The sequence below is a fragment of the Streptopelia decaocto genome (genome assembly GCF_964273445.1).
Source record: "Streptopelia decaocto genome assembly, chromosome: Z".
Lineage (NCBI taxonomy): Eukaryota > Metazoa > Chordata > Aves > Columbiformes > Columbidae > Streptopelia > Streptopelia decaocto.
In genome coordinates, this window is record NC_138657.1 from 63,263,570 (window position 1) to 63,284,548 (window position 20,979).

Consider the following 20,979-nt stretch of genomic DNA (forward strand, 5'->3'; position numbering starts at 1 on the left):
GCTGGCAGGTGGAGGGGAAAGGGTGCCCATGGCCACCTTCTCATCTGCACCATGCGAAGTGAGCAGGGCTGGTGCTCCACCTCCTCCCCACCCAGCCTGGTTTTTTGCAGGGACACACGCTTGGCTTTGCTCCCGGGGCTGTTTTCACCTGCAGAATCTGGAGGCTGCCAGCCCCCAGGGCCACAGCACCAAGCGTTTCTGCAAGTCGGGAGCTGCTGGGCAACAAACCTGATCGCTCTGTAATTCTGGGTGGGATCCCTTCCCCAACACATCCCTCCTGTGGGACTATGCCACTATGCAGGAGGGTGCCCCAATGTTGATGCCAGGGTCTCCTGTCAACCAGGTCAGTGTGTGGCGCTGTGTGCCCTAACCTGTTAACAGGTTCAGTTGGGTTGGGGCACCAGCGGTGAACTTTTGGGTGGCAGCATCAATCCCTCCTTGGAGGCTGGGTCTGAGCTGGGGGCTGTATTTGGGTGGCAGCATCAGAGGCTGTGTCGTGGCTGCAGGAAGCTGCTTCCTGACCGTGTGGGGAGGAGAGATCAATGAGTAACCCTCACTGGTGTGATGGAGGTGTGAGGGCTCTCAGGGACATTCTTAGGCAGAAATGTTGTGGTTTCTTGACGTGGGATGGAAGGTGAGAGCTTACAATCTACATTCATTTTTTAATTAGGAAAAAAATCAGTATATATTTTTTAACTCTGCTGACATGTCTGAAGTTGGATTTTATCTGTGTTAAGTTTGGCAGCATCTAATGAAGCTCTAATTTCGGGCAAATCCTGATGAATTTTGGCTGCAGCAGCAGCTTAGCAGGGCCGATTTGCTGCTGTGAAAAGCCAGTTATGTGACCAGGTACAGAAGACAGAGTTCCATCCGTTCTCCTGACTGTTAAAACAATGTTCACTTTTGGGGCTGCTGCTGGGGGCTGTCCTGCCCACCCAAGACAGTTTCTGGGGTTGGATCCCCCGTCCCGGCCTGCCAGAGGGGTGCATGTATCTTTTGTAGCTGTTGGAGTGGTCACAGCAGCCTGCAAAATCAGTGTTAAATCCAGAAACTTCGTTGTGTGCAAAGCGTCGGTTGGGAAGTTGAAATAATCTGCAAGCACTAATCCATTGGCCCTCTGTGGAGGGCACGTCTGTCTTGTTTGTGTTGCAAAACTGAGTGAAAGTTAGGAAATGTCTATGGCTGCTGCCATGCGCATTCATTAATATTTTTCCCTTTTGGCCTCGTTCAAACTCACTGTGGTAAAAACAGAAAGTGAGGATGTAATTAGCAGCTTGTTTGTAATGTGAGCATCCAAGGAAGGAGGCAAACGTACTACAGACAGGCACATGTATATCTGGCATTGCCCAACTCCTGCCTTTGCAAACTGTTTTGTTGCAGAGTCCTGGCTGTAGTTACTAAATTTACTTGAGCAATGGTGTTTGGGGGCATGCGGTGACATTGGGGGTATCATCCTGGGTGAGGTTGTCGCCTGACTGGGGTTGATTTTATCTGCCTGGTTGGCGGCAGCCTCAGCAAGTTGGTAGTTGCTCATGTTTTGCTGGTGATCTGCCTCCGCCTGGGAATCCTGAGCATCTGTGAGCAAAGTGCTTGAATTCAAAGCAATGCACTTGCCTGGGCAAAAATAACCCCAGCCCCGTCACCAGAGAGCTTGGATGGGAAATATTTGTTCTCATGGGGAAATGTAAAACTGAATGAGTATTGACACGGTTTGCTTGTTTTAGTGAGGGTGAGTCCTTTATTCCTGGCCAAATGTCAGGAATATCAAAGGTGTATTTAGGCAGTGGGAGAGGAAGGGTTTGGTGTGACTGACGGAGACTGTTGAGCAAGAGAGATGGTGCTTTGTGTGCAGTTATTATGGTTAGAAACCTGTCGCAGCATGCAGAGGAAGCACGGTTCAGCAAGCCCATAGTCAGAGCCGAAAACAGTTCATCCCTGGGATTTACTGTATGCGCAGCCTGTCATCACAGCCAAGAACAAAGTAGCGATGTTGAATAGCTAAATAAACCTCCTGTCCCCACAGGCAATGGTCCTCAAAAGACAAAAACGTCCTTTTTGAGAGTGGCCGCAAGTGAAACGAAGCACTGCTGGCCTCGCTGGGGGAGCAGGGGCTGGAGTTGGGTTGGGTTGGCCTCCTGCGGTCCATGAGCACAGCAATGGGGAACGGCGCCAAACATGTCCCTCCTGCGGGATTGTGCCACCCTCAGCAGGAAGATGCCCCAGTGTTGATGGCATTGTGTGGGCTTGTGCAAAATTCACTTCTTCTCCCTTCTGCCTCGGGCCTCGTGCAGCCTGAAGTCCATCTTGAATTCACAAGCAGTAACATACATAGTGATGCATTTTTGTGCATGAGTTTAGGCCCTTTTTCACGTTTATTACGTTTTGTTTTTAATGTTTTTTAAGGCATAGTCAGACAACACTTCCAGATTTTTCCCCTGCTCTGATGGAGGGTTAAGGTTTATTTTTTACTATTAGTAAAGAGCTGAATTTCTCATCTCAAATACATGTTTCTGGCTTTGTGAGCTTCGTGGTCAAGTCGCAAGATGTGAGGGTACTGAATGACAGGTGTTGCTCCCCCTTGGTAAGGAGGGAACAGCTGATGAAGTATAGCTACCGTTTCCAGTATGAGGAAGACTCCTGGAAAATACCCTAAACTGAACAGTCTTTTGAAGGCAAATAGCCCTTGCTGCTAAAATGGGCCCCTTCAAATAAATCTGAGCACTGTGAATTTGTTCCTTCCCTATTTGCCTCCCAGCAGTTGCGGAATTATTTGAAGCCTGGCCTCTCATTTTTAATAGGGCTCCTCTCAAGAGCTCAAGTAAGCTTTGCAAAAGCATTGGAAATAAGTCTCTTCTACCCCAGCATACTGCTTCCTGCTGTAAAATAGACTTGATTAAATTTTCTGGCTCTCCCTTTTGTTGCTTAAAGACATCCAAAACCTTGACTTCTCAGTGGAAATAAGTACTTTGGGAATTAAAACTAATGTTGAAATCTAAAGGACGTGGTTTGCCAAAACAATGTTGCAGAGATTTTAAGTTTTTCCTTTTTTTTTTTTTTTTTTTTTTGCATTTAAAACGTAATTGCAAAACTTTGCTGCTGGGATAAAAGCTCTTTCAGTGGGGTGTGTTTTTTCTCCTCTCTTTTGGGCATTTGTAATAACTCCTGCATAGGGAAAAATAGGAAGTTTTATCCCAGAGGACTGACCTCACCTCCCAGAAGTAATCTGGACCTGCCACTAGCACTGCCCTGTGCTGCGGAACCGGCGCTGCCTGGACACGATCCAGTCCCTGGGCTCACAGACCTCTCATCAGCAAGCTTTGCACCATGGGGTTATCACATTCACCTGTGGAATTTTTCATGGCACCCTCCCCAGGTACTGCATCTGTGCAAAAAGCCTGGATTATGATAAAGAACATCTCCCACACTGAACTTCTCATCCAATTTTGAGTACAAACCATTTATCTCAAGTTAAATCAACTCCTGGCTGTCACTGCTGCCTGGTGTGGTTGGAAATCAAGGACAAGAATTAGATAAAAGATTTGCAGGCAGGAAGAGAGAAGGATGCAAGTGGACGCTCAGAAAGAAGTTGTTTTAGAGGGGTGATCCTGAAATAGCCTGGGAGAAAGGTGGAGAACCCTGGAAATAGAGTGGTGAGGTGCGAAACACAGTGACAGGATTTGAGTACTCAGGGTGAAGTGGGAGAAGCGTTACACCCTGTAAATCCTTTGTACACGGGCCACACGTGCATGGCTTCTGACCGCTTCCTTGTTTCTTAGTGTGAGGTACAAGCACTTTCTGGTTGGGTGATTTATTTCATGTTTTGCAAATGTGGACTTGTTTGAGCACCCCTGTATGGAAGAACAGTGCAGTGAAGGAAAGCTGCTACCATGCAAGACTGAAGATTTTTGAACAGATAGCTCTCAACACAAATCAATCTACAATAAAGTAAAATCTTTATTTTGACATATTCTCTCACTGGGAAAGTCAAAGCTCCAGTGCCTCTTCATTCACATTTCTGAGTTATGTTGTCTAGTTCAGAAGTATTGTTTTTAAAAGAGCCAAACATCTGAACTAATGATAACAAGTTGCATCTCTGCAATTAATAGCAGCAGTGAAAACACTTCCAGTGCTGCTGTCTGTAACTTAGAGTAACTGCTGCAAAAAGTGAACAGGAATTTATTTGTGTTGCAGTGTGTGTGCTGGGCATGTCCGCAAGCAAGTCTGGCTTGGTCCTTGCACTTCTTGTGAAGCAGAAAAAAATGCGCACACCTAATATTTGCCCCAGTCTTTGCAAAATTCTTTCAGATGAATACACGGAAGAGTACTCTTGTTAGGAGCATGGAGTAAATACCCCATGTCTGCGTTAGGCAGTAGTATAGCCCAGAGTGGTAGGATCAAACTGTTGAGCTGAGACCTGACCTCCACACCCCAGTTATTTGTGGCGTTACTTCAGATTAGCACTAGTGCTAATCCCATGAACAAATGCTGATGGCCATTCAGCTGAAACATACAGCACAGCAACTGGAGTGCACTGAGCATGCTCCTGGCACACATCTGCTACTTGAACTTCATCTGAGAAGAACCTGGTGAGAGCTTGGAGAACAGGGGAAATAGTAATAGGGAAAATGAAATTTCCTTCAGGGTCTAGTGTACTGAAGTGGTACACTGGACCCTGTTGACGGCAGCTCTTGAGGGGGTGTTGGGATGGACAGTGGCTAGCAGGCTCCCTGAACATTGAACACCCCCCCTTCATTCACAGTTTTGGGGCACTTTTTCCCCTTTGTGCATCTTGCACTAACAAGGCTATAGAGTAACTCCCCCATGCCACATTAGAGTCCAGTAAAGCCTTGCTTGAGAAGGGCAAACAAACCCAAATCAAGACATTTTGGAAAATGTATTTGGTAAAAATGAAGTAAGGGGAAAGGGCAGGGGTGGTGTTTGGATGTGGATTTAGAGGTGTGACTGTAGTCACTCACCCCTGTGTTGCTGTGGCATTACCAAGAGGCATGAAGCAACTGCGTGTGTCTGGCCTTGCCCTGTCCTCCAGGGGAGGGCATGTCCACCATGGGCTCCAAGAGGAAAATGAGTTGACACCTTCTTTGGCAAAAGTGTAGAAGAGGTGTAGAAGTCAACCTGTCTCCAAGTCCTCAAGAAGAGAGCAATTGCATAGAGAGCAATTGGGAATGAAGAGCAATCACAGAGGGTGCCAAACAAAAAGCTTGTGCCTGTGTTGCCTGGAGCTTCAGGAGGCTTAAGAAGGGCAGGAAATTGCCATGGCAGGAGAGATGTCATCAAAACAGCAGTAACACATCATGGAACAAGGAGCAATTGCAGGTGCTAATACCAACTTGTAACTTGATATAATTTTGGCCTGTTGTAGCAAAGGTAGAAAGCAAGTATTTATCATTTTTAAACTGATAACTAGTCATTTTAAATTGCTCGGTTTTCTTGTAACTGGAAATGATATTTTTGAGTGTGGCCATGTGTACAGCTAAATGTCTGCTTGCAGCAGAGCTATAAACTAACAAACTGGAACATTCAGTGCTGTGATGGTTTGACTGGGTTAGACCACTTCCATTTGTACACTCTGCTGCTTACTGGGGAACAAATAGAATTTCTCTCCTTAATACCTATCAGCCTTTTTCTAGGCCCCAAACAGCACTGTGTATGTCTGTCTTTCAGGACTTTTAGATGCAGTTGTGGGAGTTGCATGTTTAGTGAGATCAGGTCCTTTGTAAAGCTTGAGTCCAAATTCTCTGCAGTCTAAATGCAACATCACTGCTCTGTTCTGCTAGCACAGCCAATAAACTAGCAAATCTCGGTGGATTTTATGATGACTATAGTTGCATAATCTATTAGGTTCAGGATGTTTGTCAGAGCTTGGGGGGTTCCTTAGGTATGGAGAATCATAAAATAGTTTGGGTTGGCAGGGACCTTCAGAGGTCATCTAGTCCAGCTTCCTGCAATGAGCAGGGACATCTTCAACTAGATCAGGTTGCTCAGACCCCCATCCAGCCTGGCCTTGAATGTCTCAAGAGATGGGGAATTGACCACCTCTCTGGGCAACCTGGGTCACTATTTCACCACCCTCAGAGTAAAAAATTTCTTCTCCATGAATCTCCCTCTTCAGATGTTTGTTCTAGGAGGAGAGAGGGATCAGTGTGGCCATTCATGTCCTTCATCCATGTGCTGGGTGTTTTGGAGGTGCCTGCTCTGCAGAAGTGTGTTTTGTGCTGTGCCAGCACAATCTGCACTGATCTGGCCTGTCTTCTTCCCACACCTGTGACGGGGATGTGATTCAGCATGGCTTCCTTGTCTGTGAGGGGGATACCTATCTTTTCAGTTTTGGAAACCAGAGGTGTGAATGCCGTTCAGCGGAAGCCAGCCAGTACTCATGTCTGCACCATGTGTGCAACTCCCTTCCTTCAGGCTCTGGCCACACGTGTCCCTCAGCCATACACAGATGGAAGCTGTGCTGGGAGCAGAAGCTGCCTCCCTGCAACCACCAGCCTCTTCTGTCTCTGTGCTGCTGTGACCAGATCAGGGCGCTGGGCTGCATTTAAACTCTACGTCTTGAGGTCTAAGTTTTTGAAAGTTTGCTTTGGCTGGGTTAATTTAAAGCTAGATCAGTTCCCTGATTGGGTTCATTTGTAGTCTTGCTCAAATGACTGTGCCAGCACCTGAGCAGGATATGGGGTGGGAGGAGAGCTGTGGTGTTGTTCGGTGTTGTCTGATCCCAGGTATAACATGGTTGTGAAACTGTAATACTTAAAGCCAGTGGCTTGGCCACCCGAGACCTTGCAGCAACTCTGTGAGATAAGACATGTTGACCATAATTTTCATGGAAACTCTTGCCTGAGGTGCTGTGAGGCATCTGTAGCACAGGAGAGGAATTCAGTCTCCCAAATTCATAGCTGCATCATTGCGTCAATACCAGGTAGAGTGAGGTGTCTCACCAGGCTTTAGTCATGGTTCTGTGTCACAAGGGTGAGCTCAGTCTCATCTTCCAGCAGAAGTCACAAACAGGCGGTGGGTCCATGAATACACAGCAGCAATCCCCCCTTCACTCCCTTATCACCTTTGCTGAGAGTTCAAGATTTCACGGTGGGCGAAGAGGTCTTGCCTGGGGCCTCCTGCCAACCTTGCCAGAGGTGTTTTTGCCCAGGGGCTCTTGCAGACATCCGTGCCGGAATATTTGTTCCCTTTGGTCTTAAATTCCTTGTGTTTTTTTTTTCTCTGATGAGCAGTGAAAATCAGACCTTGCCCCATTTACTTGCTGCTACCCTTGCTTCTCCGACATGTTGGTGTGGCATGGTGGGATGCAGACTGACAGCAGCTAGCCTGCAAACAGCTTGAGAGTTGCAGTGAGCACCAACCATGTGATGCCCCAAGCTACCGGTGGTTTTAATCCAGTGGAAGATTGTGTCCAATCAGCACCAAACATGCTTGTACTGGCTTGTACTATGCCACAAAAATATATCTTGAAGTTTGATTTTCAAATTCATTCTTCCTTCAAGATTTCAGTAGGTCTAGTTGCATTCATTGCTATAAATTTTAAAGTGAGAAATAAGCCATAGGCAAAAAAAACCCCCTGGATTCAGAGTTTTTTTCCCCAGAAAGTCACCAGTTTGGCTATCCTGAGAAAAACCCAGTATGGTGTAGAGAGCCACAGTCTCTGTGAGACTTGGGGAGGTGCTGCTTAACCTTGGGCACAAGTTGAGGGCTGTTGGTTGTTCATCCTTGAAAGAGAGGTAAGAGAGCTCCTGCGTACCCAGGGCTGTTTGAATACACTCCCTGGGTGTTATTAGTCTCTCAGCTCCGTGACTGATTTTTCTGTTGCCCTTTCTGCCTTTCCTTCTGTTTAAGGCAGTCAGAGAACATTGTGTCCCTTGCATGTGCCATCACCCGCAGGGCCCAGGGCAGGAAAGGGCTTGTCGGTGATGAGATGCTGGATTGAGCTCATTCCTGGTGTGCTGTAGCTCCATGCCTACAAAAGTATGTTGAAGTAACAGCCAGGTTTACCAACACCATGGATTTCTGCTGAGATAAATTATGTTTAGAGAGCTTAGTCCTCTAAGGAGATGGAGGAGAGGGCTGGCCATGGGGCATCCCTGCAGCCCCGAGGGGGTTAAACCTCTTGCAAGCTGGGCTGCAGCAAGGTTTGCCCGAGACTTTGTAGCTCAGTGCCTTGTCTACCAGACTTGACTCCTGCCTGAAGACTTGGAAATCTGTGAAAAGTACCCCCTAGTGCTTGCCAGAATCTGGCCTCACTGGGCTGGGTGTTCTTGCATGGTAAGGGTTTCATGAGGAGCCATTTGCCCTTCCATCAGTCACTATCTGTTAGTCATTGATTTGACCTGCCTTACCTGAAAAGCAAGTTAGCTCATTTGCCGGTGTCATGGAGAGATGGTTTGTTACGTTTAGCTTTTAAATCCCCCTTGGAGCTCGAGGTTTCAGTTCTGTGAGGATCCACACTGCCCTTCATCTTTCCAGCCTGAAGAACGTTGAGTTTCAAGATGTTTTACCATGCCAGAGTCTTTCAGAGAAGAGCATAAAAATCAGTGATCTATCTGTCCTTCTAAGGACATTACAGGTCCTGGTGGGATTAGGTGGGGGCTCAGAAAGTGGTCGTCTTGGCTGAGGTTTCTCCTCAATGCCCTGGTGAGCTGCACGATGTGTTGGCTGGTGAGATGTCAGCGATGCTCCGTGTGTGTGTCATTTCCAAAGCACTTTCTGATCTATCAGGATGAAAGGTTCTGGAGAAATGCTAAATGTTATTCTTAGGGTAAAATAAACATACTTCTTTAATATCTCTGATCCTAAAGTGGATCCAGATGCTTTCTTATGGCTACTGGGTCGTCCTTGGTTTTTCTGTAGCTCAGTGTGGCTATCTACATTTGTTTGAGAGAGATGGGATATGTCAGAAAGCTTGTCACAGCATGCTCTTTGTCGTGTCTGTAAACCTTTATACATGCAAGCACACAAATACATATATCTAAAAGAAAAAATGACTTGCTTATTCTAAGACACCATGTTTGAGTCTGACACTTAACACGTGTGCCAAGGAACTTGGAATGAACTCTGCAAGTTTATCAGTTTTTATGATCTCAGCAATCAGTTCAGCTGTGTAGGGGAGAAGTAGGATTTGGCCATGTAACTGAAAACAGTCTCTGAAGTAAGTGGATGTGCCCATCTCTTCATGGCTCTGATACAAAAAGAGTATTAGATGCCTCTTGATACCAGCACCAGCCTGTGGTTGAGCTTTGCAAGAGGTAAATTCCTAGCACTGTTTCAAGTGTAAAATCATTTTCACCTGGTTTGAAGGTTTATTAGCGTTTTAGAATCATAGAATCATTTTGGGTGGAAGAGACCCCCAAGGTCATGGAGTCCAACCATGACCTAAATCTAGCACTAAACCATGTCCATAAGAGCCTCATCTACACGTCTTTTAAACACCTAATGATGGTTTCTCTCCTACAGAGGAGAACAAGTCTGCCTCACTGTTTCAGAGTGATGTTTCACATGGGCTGGGGTTTTAGCAGAGCTGGTGCCAGGGTGAGATCAAAGCAGCAGGAGCAGCTGGGTGGTCCTTCCTTCTGAGCACACCTGTGGGAAATGTTTCAAGGTGACGTTTTAGACCCTGCTTGGGGAGATGATGCTGCAGCATCCAAGGGGACTCCCAGCTGTGCCAAGGGGACTTAACACTACCTTGCAAAGACTGGCAAATATATGAAGTGTGGATGAGTCTTTTGCTGGTAAAACATTTTGTTTTCATAACTAATATTAATAGGTGCATGGTCAGCTGGTAAAATCTCTTGCATTCTTCAAATTAGTGATAACAGGATTTGTTAAATGTCATTCACTGCTTAAGGCTTCTTAGCTGGTGTATGAGATCCTGGGATTTCGCTGAATCCTACTCCATCCCCTGCCAACCAAAGCAGGGAATAGGAAGTTTTACAGTCGCAGTTTTCAATAAATTTTGATCAATCAAAGCTGCGTTAGGAACATTTTTGCTCTGTGCACCTTCTCCATCTAAACTGAAGACCGTGTTCAAATTAAGCGACAACTTGGAGGTTGCAGCTGGTTCCCCACATCTGTGCCAAGGGCTGTGTACGCTTATCAGCTCTGATCCTGCCCTACCTGAGACACGGTTGGTGTATTGATTGCTAAAATCTCTGTGAGTGCTCTACAGGGACCAAATCTAAAAAAAGGAGTGTCTGCATTGCAAACATTAAACCCCCTGAGAAGTGGGATTTTGGTTGCTGTTTAGCTTTTGCAGTTTTCTACAGTCTAGAGGATGTATAATTACATTTTATTGAATCCATCCTGTTATTCCCTTCTGGCATAGGATGCTTCTGGATTGATTTGATAGAAAGTAATTAAAAATCTGAAAGTTGTCACTTGTTTAATACTACCTTTCCTGTCTTTTGTCCAGTGTTGAGAGCTTGCTGTGCTTCTTTGGGGTTTTTTCGTCTTCTTATTTAAACAGTGGAAGAACGGCATAGAAAAGGAAGCCAGCTAAGTAGGCAGCATGTACTTAGCAAAACCTAAGGGTTTCTGAAGATCTGTCTTGGGAGGGCAATACAGCAAGTGACCACAAGTTCTTGGTGTATTATTTTCCCGACTTGTTGTATGACTTCGATGTTACACCAGTGCTGGTTTTCGAGCTCTGAATGCTTGGTCTTTGCTTTGAAATAAACTCTGAGATAATGATGCCACTTAGTTCACTACTGGTACCAGCTGGATTTACCCTCATCTGAAAATACCTGACATCATCTGGTAATATGCAGTCATTTGCTGCCACGCAAAGGTAATTGCTCACTGACCCAGAGAACACACTTCTTTTGTTTTCTCATGGAAACTTACTGTGTGCTTTGAAATGCCAAGAAGTACTGAAGAAGACATAAATCCATGAGTTACTACAGGCTGCATGCCTGGAACGTGCAGGCCATCTCAACATATGGAGTAAATCAGCACAGCTCCGCATACTCCAGTACAGCTGTGTCTGGTACCGCTCGCTGCGGACCTGCTCCAGAATAGGGATGGTTATCTGTGGACAGTGGATAGAAAAAAAAAAAAACGCCCTTCTTTCGTCTCTTTTCATAGCTTTACACTTTATGAACAGAATACAAGTGCTACAAGTGGAGGTGAAACAATACATTATTTTTGCCTCTATAAAATCAGTTTATTTGGATGTACGCTAAGTTCCCTCTCCTTCCCTTTAGTTCCTAAATCAAGCAGTTGATTAATGCATGTGCTTGGTTACTGGCACTCAAAAATACATCAGTGATTACTTCAGAGATAGAGATCGATGTTCTTAAAAAAACCCACATATGTGCACCTGCACAAAAACAAGTCAAGCAGAACTGACTCTGCATAAAGACTGGGTGGGCAGCACCCATGTAAGCCACAGGACTATGGGAAGAGGAGCTGCTTTTCTCTTTCCTTGTGCCAGGAGAAGCAATGCTATCAGGCTTATGTATGATGGATCAGAGTGCAGTGGTATTGCTGCAAGCAAAAGTAATGAATTTTAATCAACTTTACTGGCTGCCTTGAAATTTGAGTTGAAAGATAAATGTGAAAAACAGGCAGCCCATATTGTTTCTGGAACAAAACTGCCCCTTTTTCTGTTGATTAAAAGAATTTTTCTTTTAACTTGATAATAAAAAATACTTCCATCTTAGTTCTGGATTTTTTTTTTGTGGTGATGGTGGGGGGGGGTTAACCTGTCAGGTTCTGCCAGCTCTGAGTGCCTCCCTGGGCCAAGTGTCTCCTTATTGCCACCCAGATGGTCGACCTTGGCTGCAGGGATTTTCCAACCAGTGGGGCTCATTGGCTGAAGATGGTTTTAGGGCTTTTCTTAAATATTCTTAACGTTAAAAAAAAAAAAAAAAAAAAGGAAAAAAATACTTGCCTGGTTAAAACTGCTGAATGGACTGTCCAGGGAGTTGGAGTCCCGTTTATATTCATTGGGGAAATTTGGTACAGCCATCATAGTTGTCCTTCCTGTCTTGCTCCAGGGCTGCTTTTAAGGTTGTGCGTTTTCTGTGTTTGTTTGGGCATTGCTCTTTCTAATTAAATTGAAGTGATCTGAATGCCAACGTTGTTGGTAGGGACATCTAAGCTATGGGAAGAAGTGGACTGAAACTACCAGCTCATGTCCCTGGACAGAAACACACACCTGTAGTGTTATTTCCAGCCACTGCCAGGCTGGTCCAGATTACTTTGACTAACTGAGAGTGCTTTCCTTGCTCCTCTGTGCAGAAGTTTGCTACAGAGGTTGTCATAGCTGTTTTTCCTGTTTTGCCATTAAGTCAACTCTGTGCAGGAATAACCTGAAGTGTTGTATTTAAGGCCAAACAACTTTTAAGAAAGGGAAGGGGAAAATTAGCCTACAAGCACCACATAGGGGAAGAAAAGGGTGGAATACTTTTGATTCACTTCTCCTCTCTCAACAACATTTTCTCTTAGGATCTTTTATGGTTCATCTGCACACCTACTTTTTCATCTCCCCTGATAGCTGTAGGTTCAACAACTGCTTCATATTAGTCAATAGTTCATTGCAGCTGCAGCAGAGCCTTATTTGATGCTCTGGGAAATTCTTACTGCTTTCAGTAGTGAGAAAGGCAATATATTTTTGGGATCTAAATTGGTGTGAAAGGGCACATACCAACCTGCTAAGTACAAATTCCAGTTTGTTTGTACTCTCAAGTTGGTTACACCCTTGGCTCAGGACACAAATATTTTAAGAATTTGGGTTGAGGTATATATCCTTTCCCAGAAGAAGCATGAAGTTAGATTCCCCTTGTGCATCAATGGGTGCAGTTTCTGTAAGGACACCGAGTACTTGCTTGAAACAGAAATGTCAATTCCTTCCAGGTGTGTCCAGGAACTTAGGGAGGGGAGGTGATGCTTTGACTGGAAAGCACTTTCTGAAAAGGAAGCCCGCCTTATTTCCATGTTCCTTTACCAGTGCTGGGATACCTTATGGTGCCACGCTTTGCTGTTCTGAGGCCATTGGCACTATGCCTGCTTACCCCCACGGCGGATTTTGTTTTTCCCTTGGGCCTTCAAAGCGTGTATATACACAGAAGCAGAAGATTAAGTTCACCAAGGAGGCTCATTTCAGATGCAGATGCTCTATGGGCTGCTGCACAAAAGAAACCTGCCTGCTTTTTAATATATATAATTTAAAAAATATATATTTATTTATTTATTTTAATGCCCCACTGGAAGCAGTCTCTGCTTTGATTTGCTTGCACCACCTTTCCCTGTTGCTGTGCTGCAGTTGTGGAGCTCAGGGTAGCAGCAACCCGTTTGATGGTATTTACCGACTGTCATGTTACGCTGTGATGGGATCAGCCTGGATGGCTGTAGGGCTGTTATAATTCCAGATATTATTCCTGATATTATTTTCCCTCTAATACAGAAGGAAAAGAGCATTTGTCTATGCCTCAAGGTGTCCTAACGTATTCACACACCTTCTCAGCTGCCTGAGAAGGTGCATGAACATCATGGGGCGCAGCGTGTTGGGGTGCTGGGGTGGGATGCGGGCACTGCGGGGCCAGCAGTTGATAATCCCTGCGCATCCCTTTCCTTGCAGTTACCTGGCTGAGCAGTGCTGGAATGGCGGCTTTGTCTACCTGATCATGTTGCGCCGCATCAAGCGCAAAGCCCCTCTTCCTCCCTCCAACGGCAACAACAGCAACAGCTGCGACCCCAAAGCCAAGCCCAGCCCCGAACCCGGTGACAGAGCTGCTCAAAATGGGAAAAGGACCAGAAAATTTGGGGTCATCACCAGAACACCGGGCAGCAAGGACAGCAAGGAGAAGCTAGGCTCGGAGCACGGAAACGGGCACTGCACCCCAATGGAGGTGGAGGTTGCTCAGCCAGAGACCTCTGAAGTGGAAAGTAATGGGGAAGAGCAGCTTCGGGACACGGGGGGACAGTACCGGTCCCGGCTGTCGGATGGCGGCGTACCAGACATTGGTGACCAATCTACCCAGGTATGTTTGCTTTGGGTTTTTCTACAGAAGAGAGCAGCAGGCATGCAAGCAAGTTAAGGGAATTTATCATTCAGTTCCCCTGCTTTCAAAGCTCCATCCTTGGGCTGAGCCTTCAAGTGGCAACCCAGGCTGTCAGGGCACCAAACCATGGGATGGGGTGCAGAAGGTTTAGAGAATTTAATAATAATGGTGAGAAACCTCCATCATACTCCCATCTGTGATGGAGGGGAATGTCCTTATATCTCTATCAGGGTTGGCCTTAGGATTTCTTTTGTTGAAACAACTGATGACCTTATGATACTGTGACAGGAGGTGTTAGTGGAAGACAGTGATTTTGTCCTTTGGGACTTCATGTTTAGCTGTGTGCTCAATAGCGTCTTAAAGCTCATGTTAAAATTGGAATTGAAGCTTCCCTTTTTGATGCACCAGACCATAGTGCATTCATTTGTGTTACAAAATTTGTTTGGCCAGCGCTTGGAGGCCACATGGAAGTTATTGTGAGTTTTTCTCTGAGTTGATGAGATGGATGATTTGTTAATGTTTGGGACGACAGTGGGATTGGGGCTTTCATTGCTTCTCTCTTCATCCTAATAGAAATCTTGGGGTTTGTTGCCTGGCTAGAATTGCAGCATTGCTGGATGGAGAAAAATAACCCAAGCCTTGATCAGGTTTCAGTATGCATCTATCACCAGAAGAGCTGTCTGCCAATCTTTCCAGAGACGCTGATAGTATAAACAGACGAAGGCAGCTTTGTTAGGCTTGGGGCTTGCTGCAGCAGCTGGTTTTGGTTTTAAGGCTTCAAAGCTGGTAACAGAGCAGTATGAGTGGACATCTCATCACTAAATTCTGTTCAGGAAAGCATGGGTTTAGAAGTATCCTCTCAATTAGTGCTTCCCAGTTCTATTGTAGGGTGGTGGTGATGGTGCTTGTGCGCTAATTTTGTTTAAAGTACACTGAAGGGGCTAAAACCAAGTTTTAAAAAATGCTGGTGTTAAGAAGCATAATTGAGAAAACCTGCTCTTCCCATCATTTGATTTCGTGGTACAACAGGAAAGGAAGGATGTTTGTGTACTGTTCTTCCAAGCCTTATAATTGCGGTCTTTCTGAAAGAAAACATTGAAAGTTTAAAAATAAATAGATAGATAGATAGATAGATAGATAGATAGATAGATAGATAGATAGATAGATAGATAAATAAATCCTTCTATATTTTGAAAGCTCTGCTCCATATGAAAACTTCTTAAATCTGTTCTGAAGATGTCTAATTAAACACATGTTATAAATGAAGATGATCAGGGTTTGTTGTTAGGAAGTGGAAAGCCAAAATATTTATGTATATAAAAAAACCCTCTTGATCCAGAGCCATCTCATGCTAGCGTTACCTTGATGTTCTGAGTCATTTTGGTGTAAGAAGTAAATTGTTAAATTCAGAATACATATGTAGCAATGTAAGCAATAAATAAATTTATAATGCAATGCACATGCAAGGTGGCTTTGTAAAATGTAAAAGTGTAGTTGAGTCACTGGAAATTTAAGAGCTATAATCTGTTCGGTTATGGTGTATCTGTCATGGAGCCTATTGGGAGGCACAGTTGTTTAGTAAAATTGCTTCCTTCTCTCTCTTTTAATTTTTTACACCCCTTAATATTTTGCTTAGAGATATGACCTCTGTGTGTGTCAGTATTAATTACATCTTCCTGACATCTCAATGAGAAGAAATGTGAATAGCTGGAGAATGAATAGCACGCCTTGCTCATCCTTTGCTTTTTAAAGATGAAGGGGGCCTTATCAAAGCCTTTCACTTAACCATCCATGGGGTAGCTGCTATCAGGGTAATGAATGGCTGAATTCATTTTCTTAGCAGCTATTGAATAGTGACAGTGAATAAAATTTTTGAAGTTATTTCAGTCCTGTTTAAAAAATAAATATATTTTTGAAAGGCAGGGAATAATGACACTTGGGAGCCTCAAATCTCACTCCCAGCTCCGTTTTCAAAGTGTGACCTGACACTCAGGCGTGTGAGACCCAGTCGTGCCAGGAGCCTTTTGAAAACAGCATCCAGGACACCGTGTCTGAAGTTGCAACCTCCTTCCAGGCTCCAAAGTGTGAGCCAAACCTCTCGTAGCCGCGGGATGAATTATCTCCTCCTGAGCAGGGATGGGGTACATTGGCAGGGCACCTTCTCCGTGGGGAATGCTGCTCCATCCCCGCTGCCTGCCCCGAGCTCGCCGTCTCCTCCGTGCCGTGGCTAATTGAATGTCCAGGCTGTCAGCCCTGTGCCTTCAGGGAGCACTATATTTGCTTCGAGAGGACAGGAGCCAGCCTGCGGGCTGGAGGTCGGCTGTGGCGGGGAGGAAAGGCTTGAGAAACTGCTCAGCGACCAGCGTGGCTGCTGGAGGACCTCAGTGGTCCTCCCCGCTTCTCTGGTCCTCCCCCCTACCCTGGTCCTCCCACCACTTCTTCCTCTGCCCCAGGAGACAGATTGGAGAATTACTGAAATTGGAATATGGAATCCAGGAACATCTCTTTTTCTCCCTCTAAGAAGTTACTTTGAAGTGACCATTAAGGAAGACAGGAGAGAAGAGGTTGGGTTGAATCCTTGTATCTTCAGCCGCTGCTGTGCTGAACGCAGCAGCCAGCTCACAGCTGATGCCTTGGGGATGTTGTGCTGGGAGTGCTTTTGAGGCATCCACGTGCCTTCGGTGTCGTTTGCTTTCAGGGTACCACCTCTCCCACGAGAATGGGGTTGTCCTCCCGTTGTCTTGCTGTGTGCTGCTAATAACAGCAATGCTGAGTTGTGAAATGAGAGCCGAGATGAATACTGTTTGTCAAGTGAACCTGCCAGGAGATTCCTGTGTTACTGGTTTTTGTGCATGTGTCAGTCCCCTTCTTCAGGCTTGCTTTCATCTCCCAGATCTTGGTCTGTCTCTCCTGTACACTTGGCACTATCACTATGTATAAACAAATCTGCCAGGCTGTTTGCTGGTATGTAACCCTCAGTAAATATTGTACCTGTCAATTAGCAGGCAGCATTTAATGTTTACAGGTGGTTAAGTTATGCTGCAATATTTTTAGGATGAACCTAAGTGCCCTTTTAAATGTGGGGATTCAAAGCAGCAATGCTTTATCTGCCTGGCAGGAAGATCCTGAAGCTCTGGAAACCACACCTGACGTTGGAGAGGACCCAGGCTGGCTGCAGTGGGAGTCATGGGCAGTGATTTAACACCAGGCAATCTCTGAGCCAGACTAATGATCCGTCACATCCTGGGAAGATTGGGCAGCTTAAATACAGAAATCAAAGTTTACTTAATTTATTCAGTGGCCTGAAACAGGATGTTGTTTTGTAGGCTGGTAATTATGAAGGCACAGATGAAAGAGGAGTATGGGGAGGGGCTGCTGGAGTCAACTGAAAAATTATAAAGAAAAGGAAACTGAAGTTTCCTCACAATATTCCAATGTTGTGGTTTCACTGTGTTTACCAGTAGGACAGAATCCCTCGGGTTTGTTCTCAGTTTCTCCACCAGGGTGTTTTTGGAAGAGCTGTGGACCGCTTCCTTGGCTGTTCGTCCCCTAAGGAGGAGTGCCCAGAGGTGGCTAGGTACAGCTGGCACAGACAGAGATCAGAGGTAGAACTGTGAGGGTTGCAAGGAACAGGGCTACCAGTGTGACGGATGGGAGTGTAGTTTTCAAAGGGGACTCAAACTGATCCAGGTCTGGCTGGTGTGATGAGAGGCTTTCATTGATGAAGCCTGAAGAAGCTTGACTGGAGATGAAGTGTACCAGAGCAGACCAGCCACCTGTGCTTCCTCCAGCCCCAGCAGGGTGCTCTGAAAAGTCCTTAAAACACAAACTATTAAAAGAAAAAACAAGACACCTCCAGAATCTCCTTGAATCCTCTTGCTTCTGCATAAGCATCCAGGTTAGTAAGGGATTAAAATCCAGATCCAAATTTAGCAGTCACCAGTGGAAACTGCATAAAGGAGATTGAGCAAAGTTCTTGAATGGTGAAGGGAGGCGGGTGATAGGGGCTGAGTCTCTGCATCTGGGCATTTCTCCCGTTGGAGAAGTATGTGGCACGGGTGGAGTGCAGGGTGTGCACCAGTTCTCCCAGGCTGATCGTGTCACTGCCATGTGGGGCTCTGGTTGCATGGTGTGGAAACAGCTCAGCGTCTGGGGGCCCCATGAGGTGTGTCTGGTGGTTTTCTGAAGTCGATGTGCCATCTATTAAAAGAAGGGAGGGGGGAAGGCAAGGAGATATTAATTCCTTGCCACACAGAGGTTTCTGGGGGATGTCTGGGTTGTAGTAGTGCTTCAAGATCTTGTCTCTGTGTTGTTAACCCCAATTACTCTGCAGTGGTCACCACTGCCAGAGCAGTGTGCCTAGCCAGGTTTGCTCCCTTATGGACTAGCTGAGCCCAGCTTTTGTTGACCACAACCCCTCTCCAGGCTCCTGAGTGTGCACACAGGTGCACATGGACATGTGTGTCGGTAAAAAGACCAGTTGGGTCTTCGCCAGCTGGGATTTGCTGTTGTATCACTGCAACTGCTCGATGCTCAGTTTCGTTTTATGGACAACTCTCTTCGTTTGGGCCCATTATTGCTTTCTTATTAAGATAACTTGTCTCACAAAAGGCTGAATGCTTTTGAATTGTGGTTTGCTTTGTAGTTAGGAAAGACTGACAGCATTTCCATAGCAATATTAAAGTATTATCGTGGGTAAATGCCCACCCTACCTTGCGTTTTGGTTAATGGAAAATATTCTTTATCTTGCCAAGCAGAAGAGGAAGGCTAATGACACATTACAGGAATAAAAACATGAGACTTGAAATAATGTACTGGCTTTAACCCTTTTACTATTTTTTTAAACGTGATGGGGAAAAAAAAAGTCTTGTTCACTTGCTGTACCAAAATGAAAACCTTGCTGTGAGCAAGGTATTTACAAGGGTAAGTACTCACAGTTCCACTGAAGCTACTGGAGCTAAGTTACTTTATATCAACTTTTTATGGCAACCTAAGTGGTAATTATTGTTTCATTAAGGCTTTTTATGGGACTCTTACATGATGCATGCTTTAGACGTAAATAACTTTATTTTCAGTTTTTAATGTAGACACCTTTAGTTATGTAAAGGCCTTCCTCAGAATCTGTTTCTGTTCTTAACATCTTTTTATCTGTCGTGTTTGCTTTGAACTTTCATTAACACAAATCCTGGGGCCATCTGCTATCTTGAGGTTTTAATGTACACTGTGATAAGCACGTCTTCTCTCTCTATTGTCTGTTTTGGGTTGTAAACTCTCTTAGGGACAAGAGCTGTCTTTTAATTGTAGCTGTGCAGCACTGACAAATCTTGGCCTTGCTTTTACTTGGGGTTGTAGGAAGTGCTTTGATGTGACTAGTCATGAAATTACATTCAGTTTTATTCTGCTGCCAGTTATGTTCCACCTTGCCATAAAACAACCATCATCACAACTTTCTGGGGTTAAGTCTCACTCGATGCCAAATTTTTTTAACTGACTTAAGGTTTTACGTTTCTTTGCTGTGATTTAGAGCAATAGCTACAGCTGTGGTAGTTGTTATTTTAACTTTGAATAGCAGTCCGTCCTGGTAATAAACAAGTTCTAATGAGTTAAAGCGTCATCTTGAAAGGGGGTCCTGACTCTTGGAAATTATCTACCCCCAAAGGCAGCAGAGATGTGCACGAGGTTGTGTTCCAGGAGGTCTCAGCCGTGCTCAGCTATCACAAACTGTAGGTGAGGGCACCAGCATGAAAGCATTTCCCATCTACACAGAAAGTGGTTTTTTTTTTTTCATTTTACATATGGTATTAAAGATACGGCAAACTCACAACTGGGATGCAAAGGACTGGCTCTGGCTGAAATGTAAGTTCACACTATTTTATGTTTAAACCATTAAGTGTGAATGCTTGAAACTATGTCGACATGCCTAAAAATAGAGTATGCTTAGGTGCTGTAATGTTTCAGCTTTAGTTGAGATTATAAAGATAGATATGCTTAATTTTTGAGGCAGGGTGCCGAAACCACTGATCAAACCCAAAGGATTCCTGGCACCTACAGATGTAACACCAGTCCCCACAAGAGATCCCTCTTCAGCTGCCACAGGAGGGGGTTGACTTACTCTGGGATGGGCTTTAATCTACTGCAAGCATCAAGGATCTTTTCTAAGGAACTTAGACTAACCAACCAAGTGTTCCCAATAGCCTAGCAAGAGAATTATACTGGACAAGATACTTCAGGGAATGCAAACAGCTTGTAACCATTAAAAACCTGAGCTCCACAGGGGCAATTGCTGGGCAGAAAACCCCCAGGGTCGGAGGTGGCTGAGAAATCCTTTGGCTGATCTTGCAATCAGGCTTCAGTTGATGGCAAGAGAGAAGCAGCCCAAAGAGGTGCAATCCAGATGGTGATGGCTCGGGATGACAAATGACTCCAGCAGATATTTGTAAGGGGTGATGATGTGGTTCAGGTGCTTGCAATGGCTGATAAAATGTTTAAAGCCCTTGCCAAGGAAATGATGTCAACAAGCAGTCTGTCTCAGGAGATGGATCCCTGGGGGACAGTCTACTTTAAGTTGCAGGATTTTCATCCCCTCTGCTGTGATGTCTGTTTTGAGTATTTTAATTATGTGTTTCTGCTTGGGGAAGGGTATGTTTTTCCTTTTGACTGTTCCCCAGGCTTTATCCCCTACAACACTTCTCTTTCCATGGGGAAAGTACTTGCATTTCAGTGAAAGGATGCCAAGTGTCTGGTGACCGTTTGTCCAAACAATGGGACTTGTTAAATCAGCAGTGGACACTTGAATGCAATTGCAGTTGCATCTGTGCTGCCGGCTCTTGCCTGTTCGGAGGACATGGAAAGTTCACACAGTCAATTCTGTGTAACTCATTTCAAGGGGTACTTGGGTTTCAAGTTTTTTTTCCTCTCTTTCAATTGCTGTAGGAGGTAGCCACTGCAGGAC

The 20,979-nt window shown here is 45.1% G+C and overlaps 1 protein-coding gene across 1 annotated transcript in view; it reads left to right on the plus strand.

The window, feature by feature from the left end:
• PDZD2 (PDZ domain containing 2) overlaps positions 1 to 20,979 on the plus strand; it is a gene marked incomplete at its 5' end in the record, with an annotated part of 145,412 nt that overhangs the window by 59,428 nt on the left and 65,005 nt on the right. Inside the window, one exon of the mRNA XM_082075784.1 lies at positions 13,604 to 14,006. Within this exon, the coding sequence (XP_081931910.1) occupies positions 13,604 to 14,006 (403 nt within the window). The remainder of the gene's footprint in view (positions 1 to 13,603; positions 14,007 to 20,979) is intronic.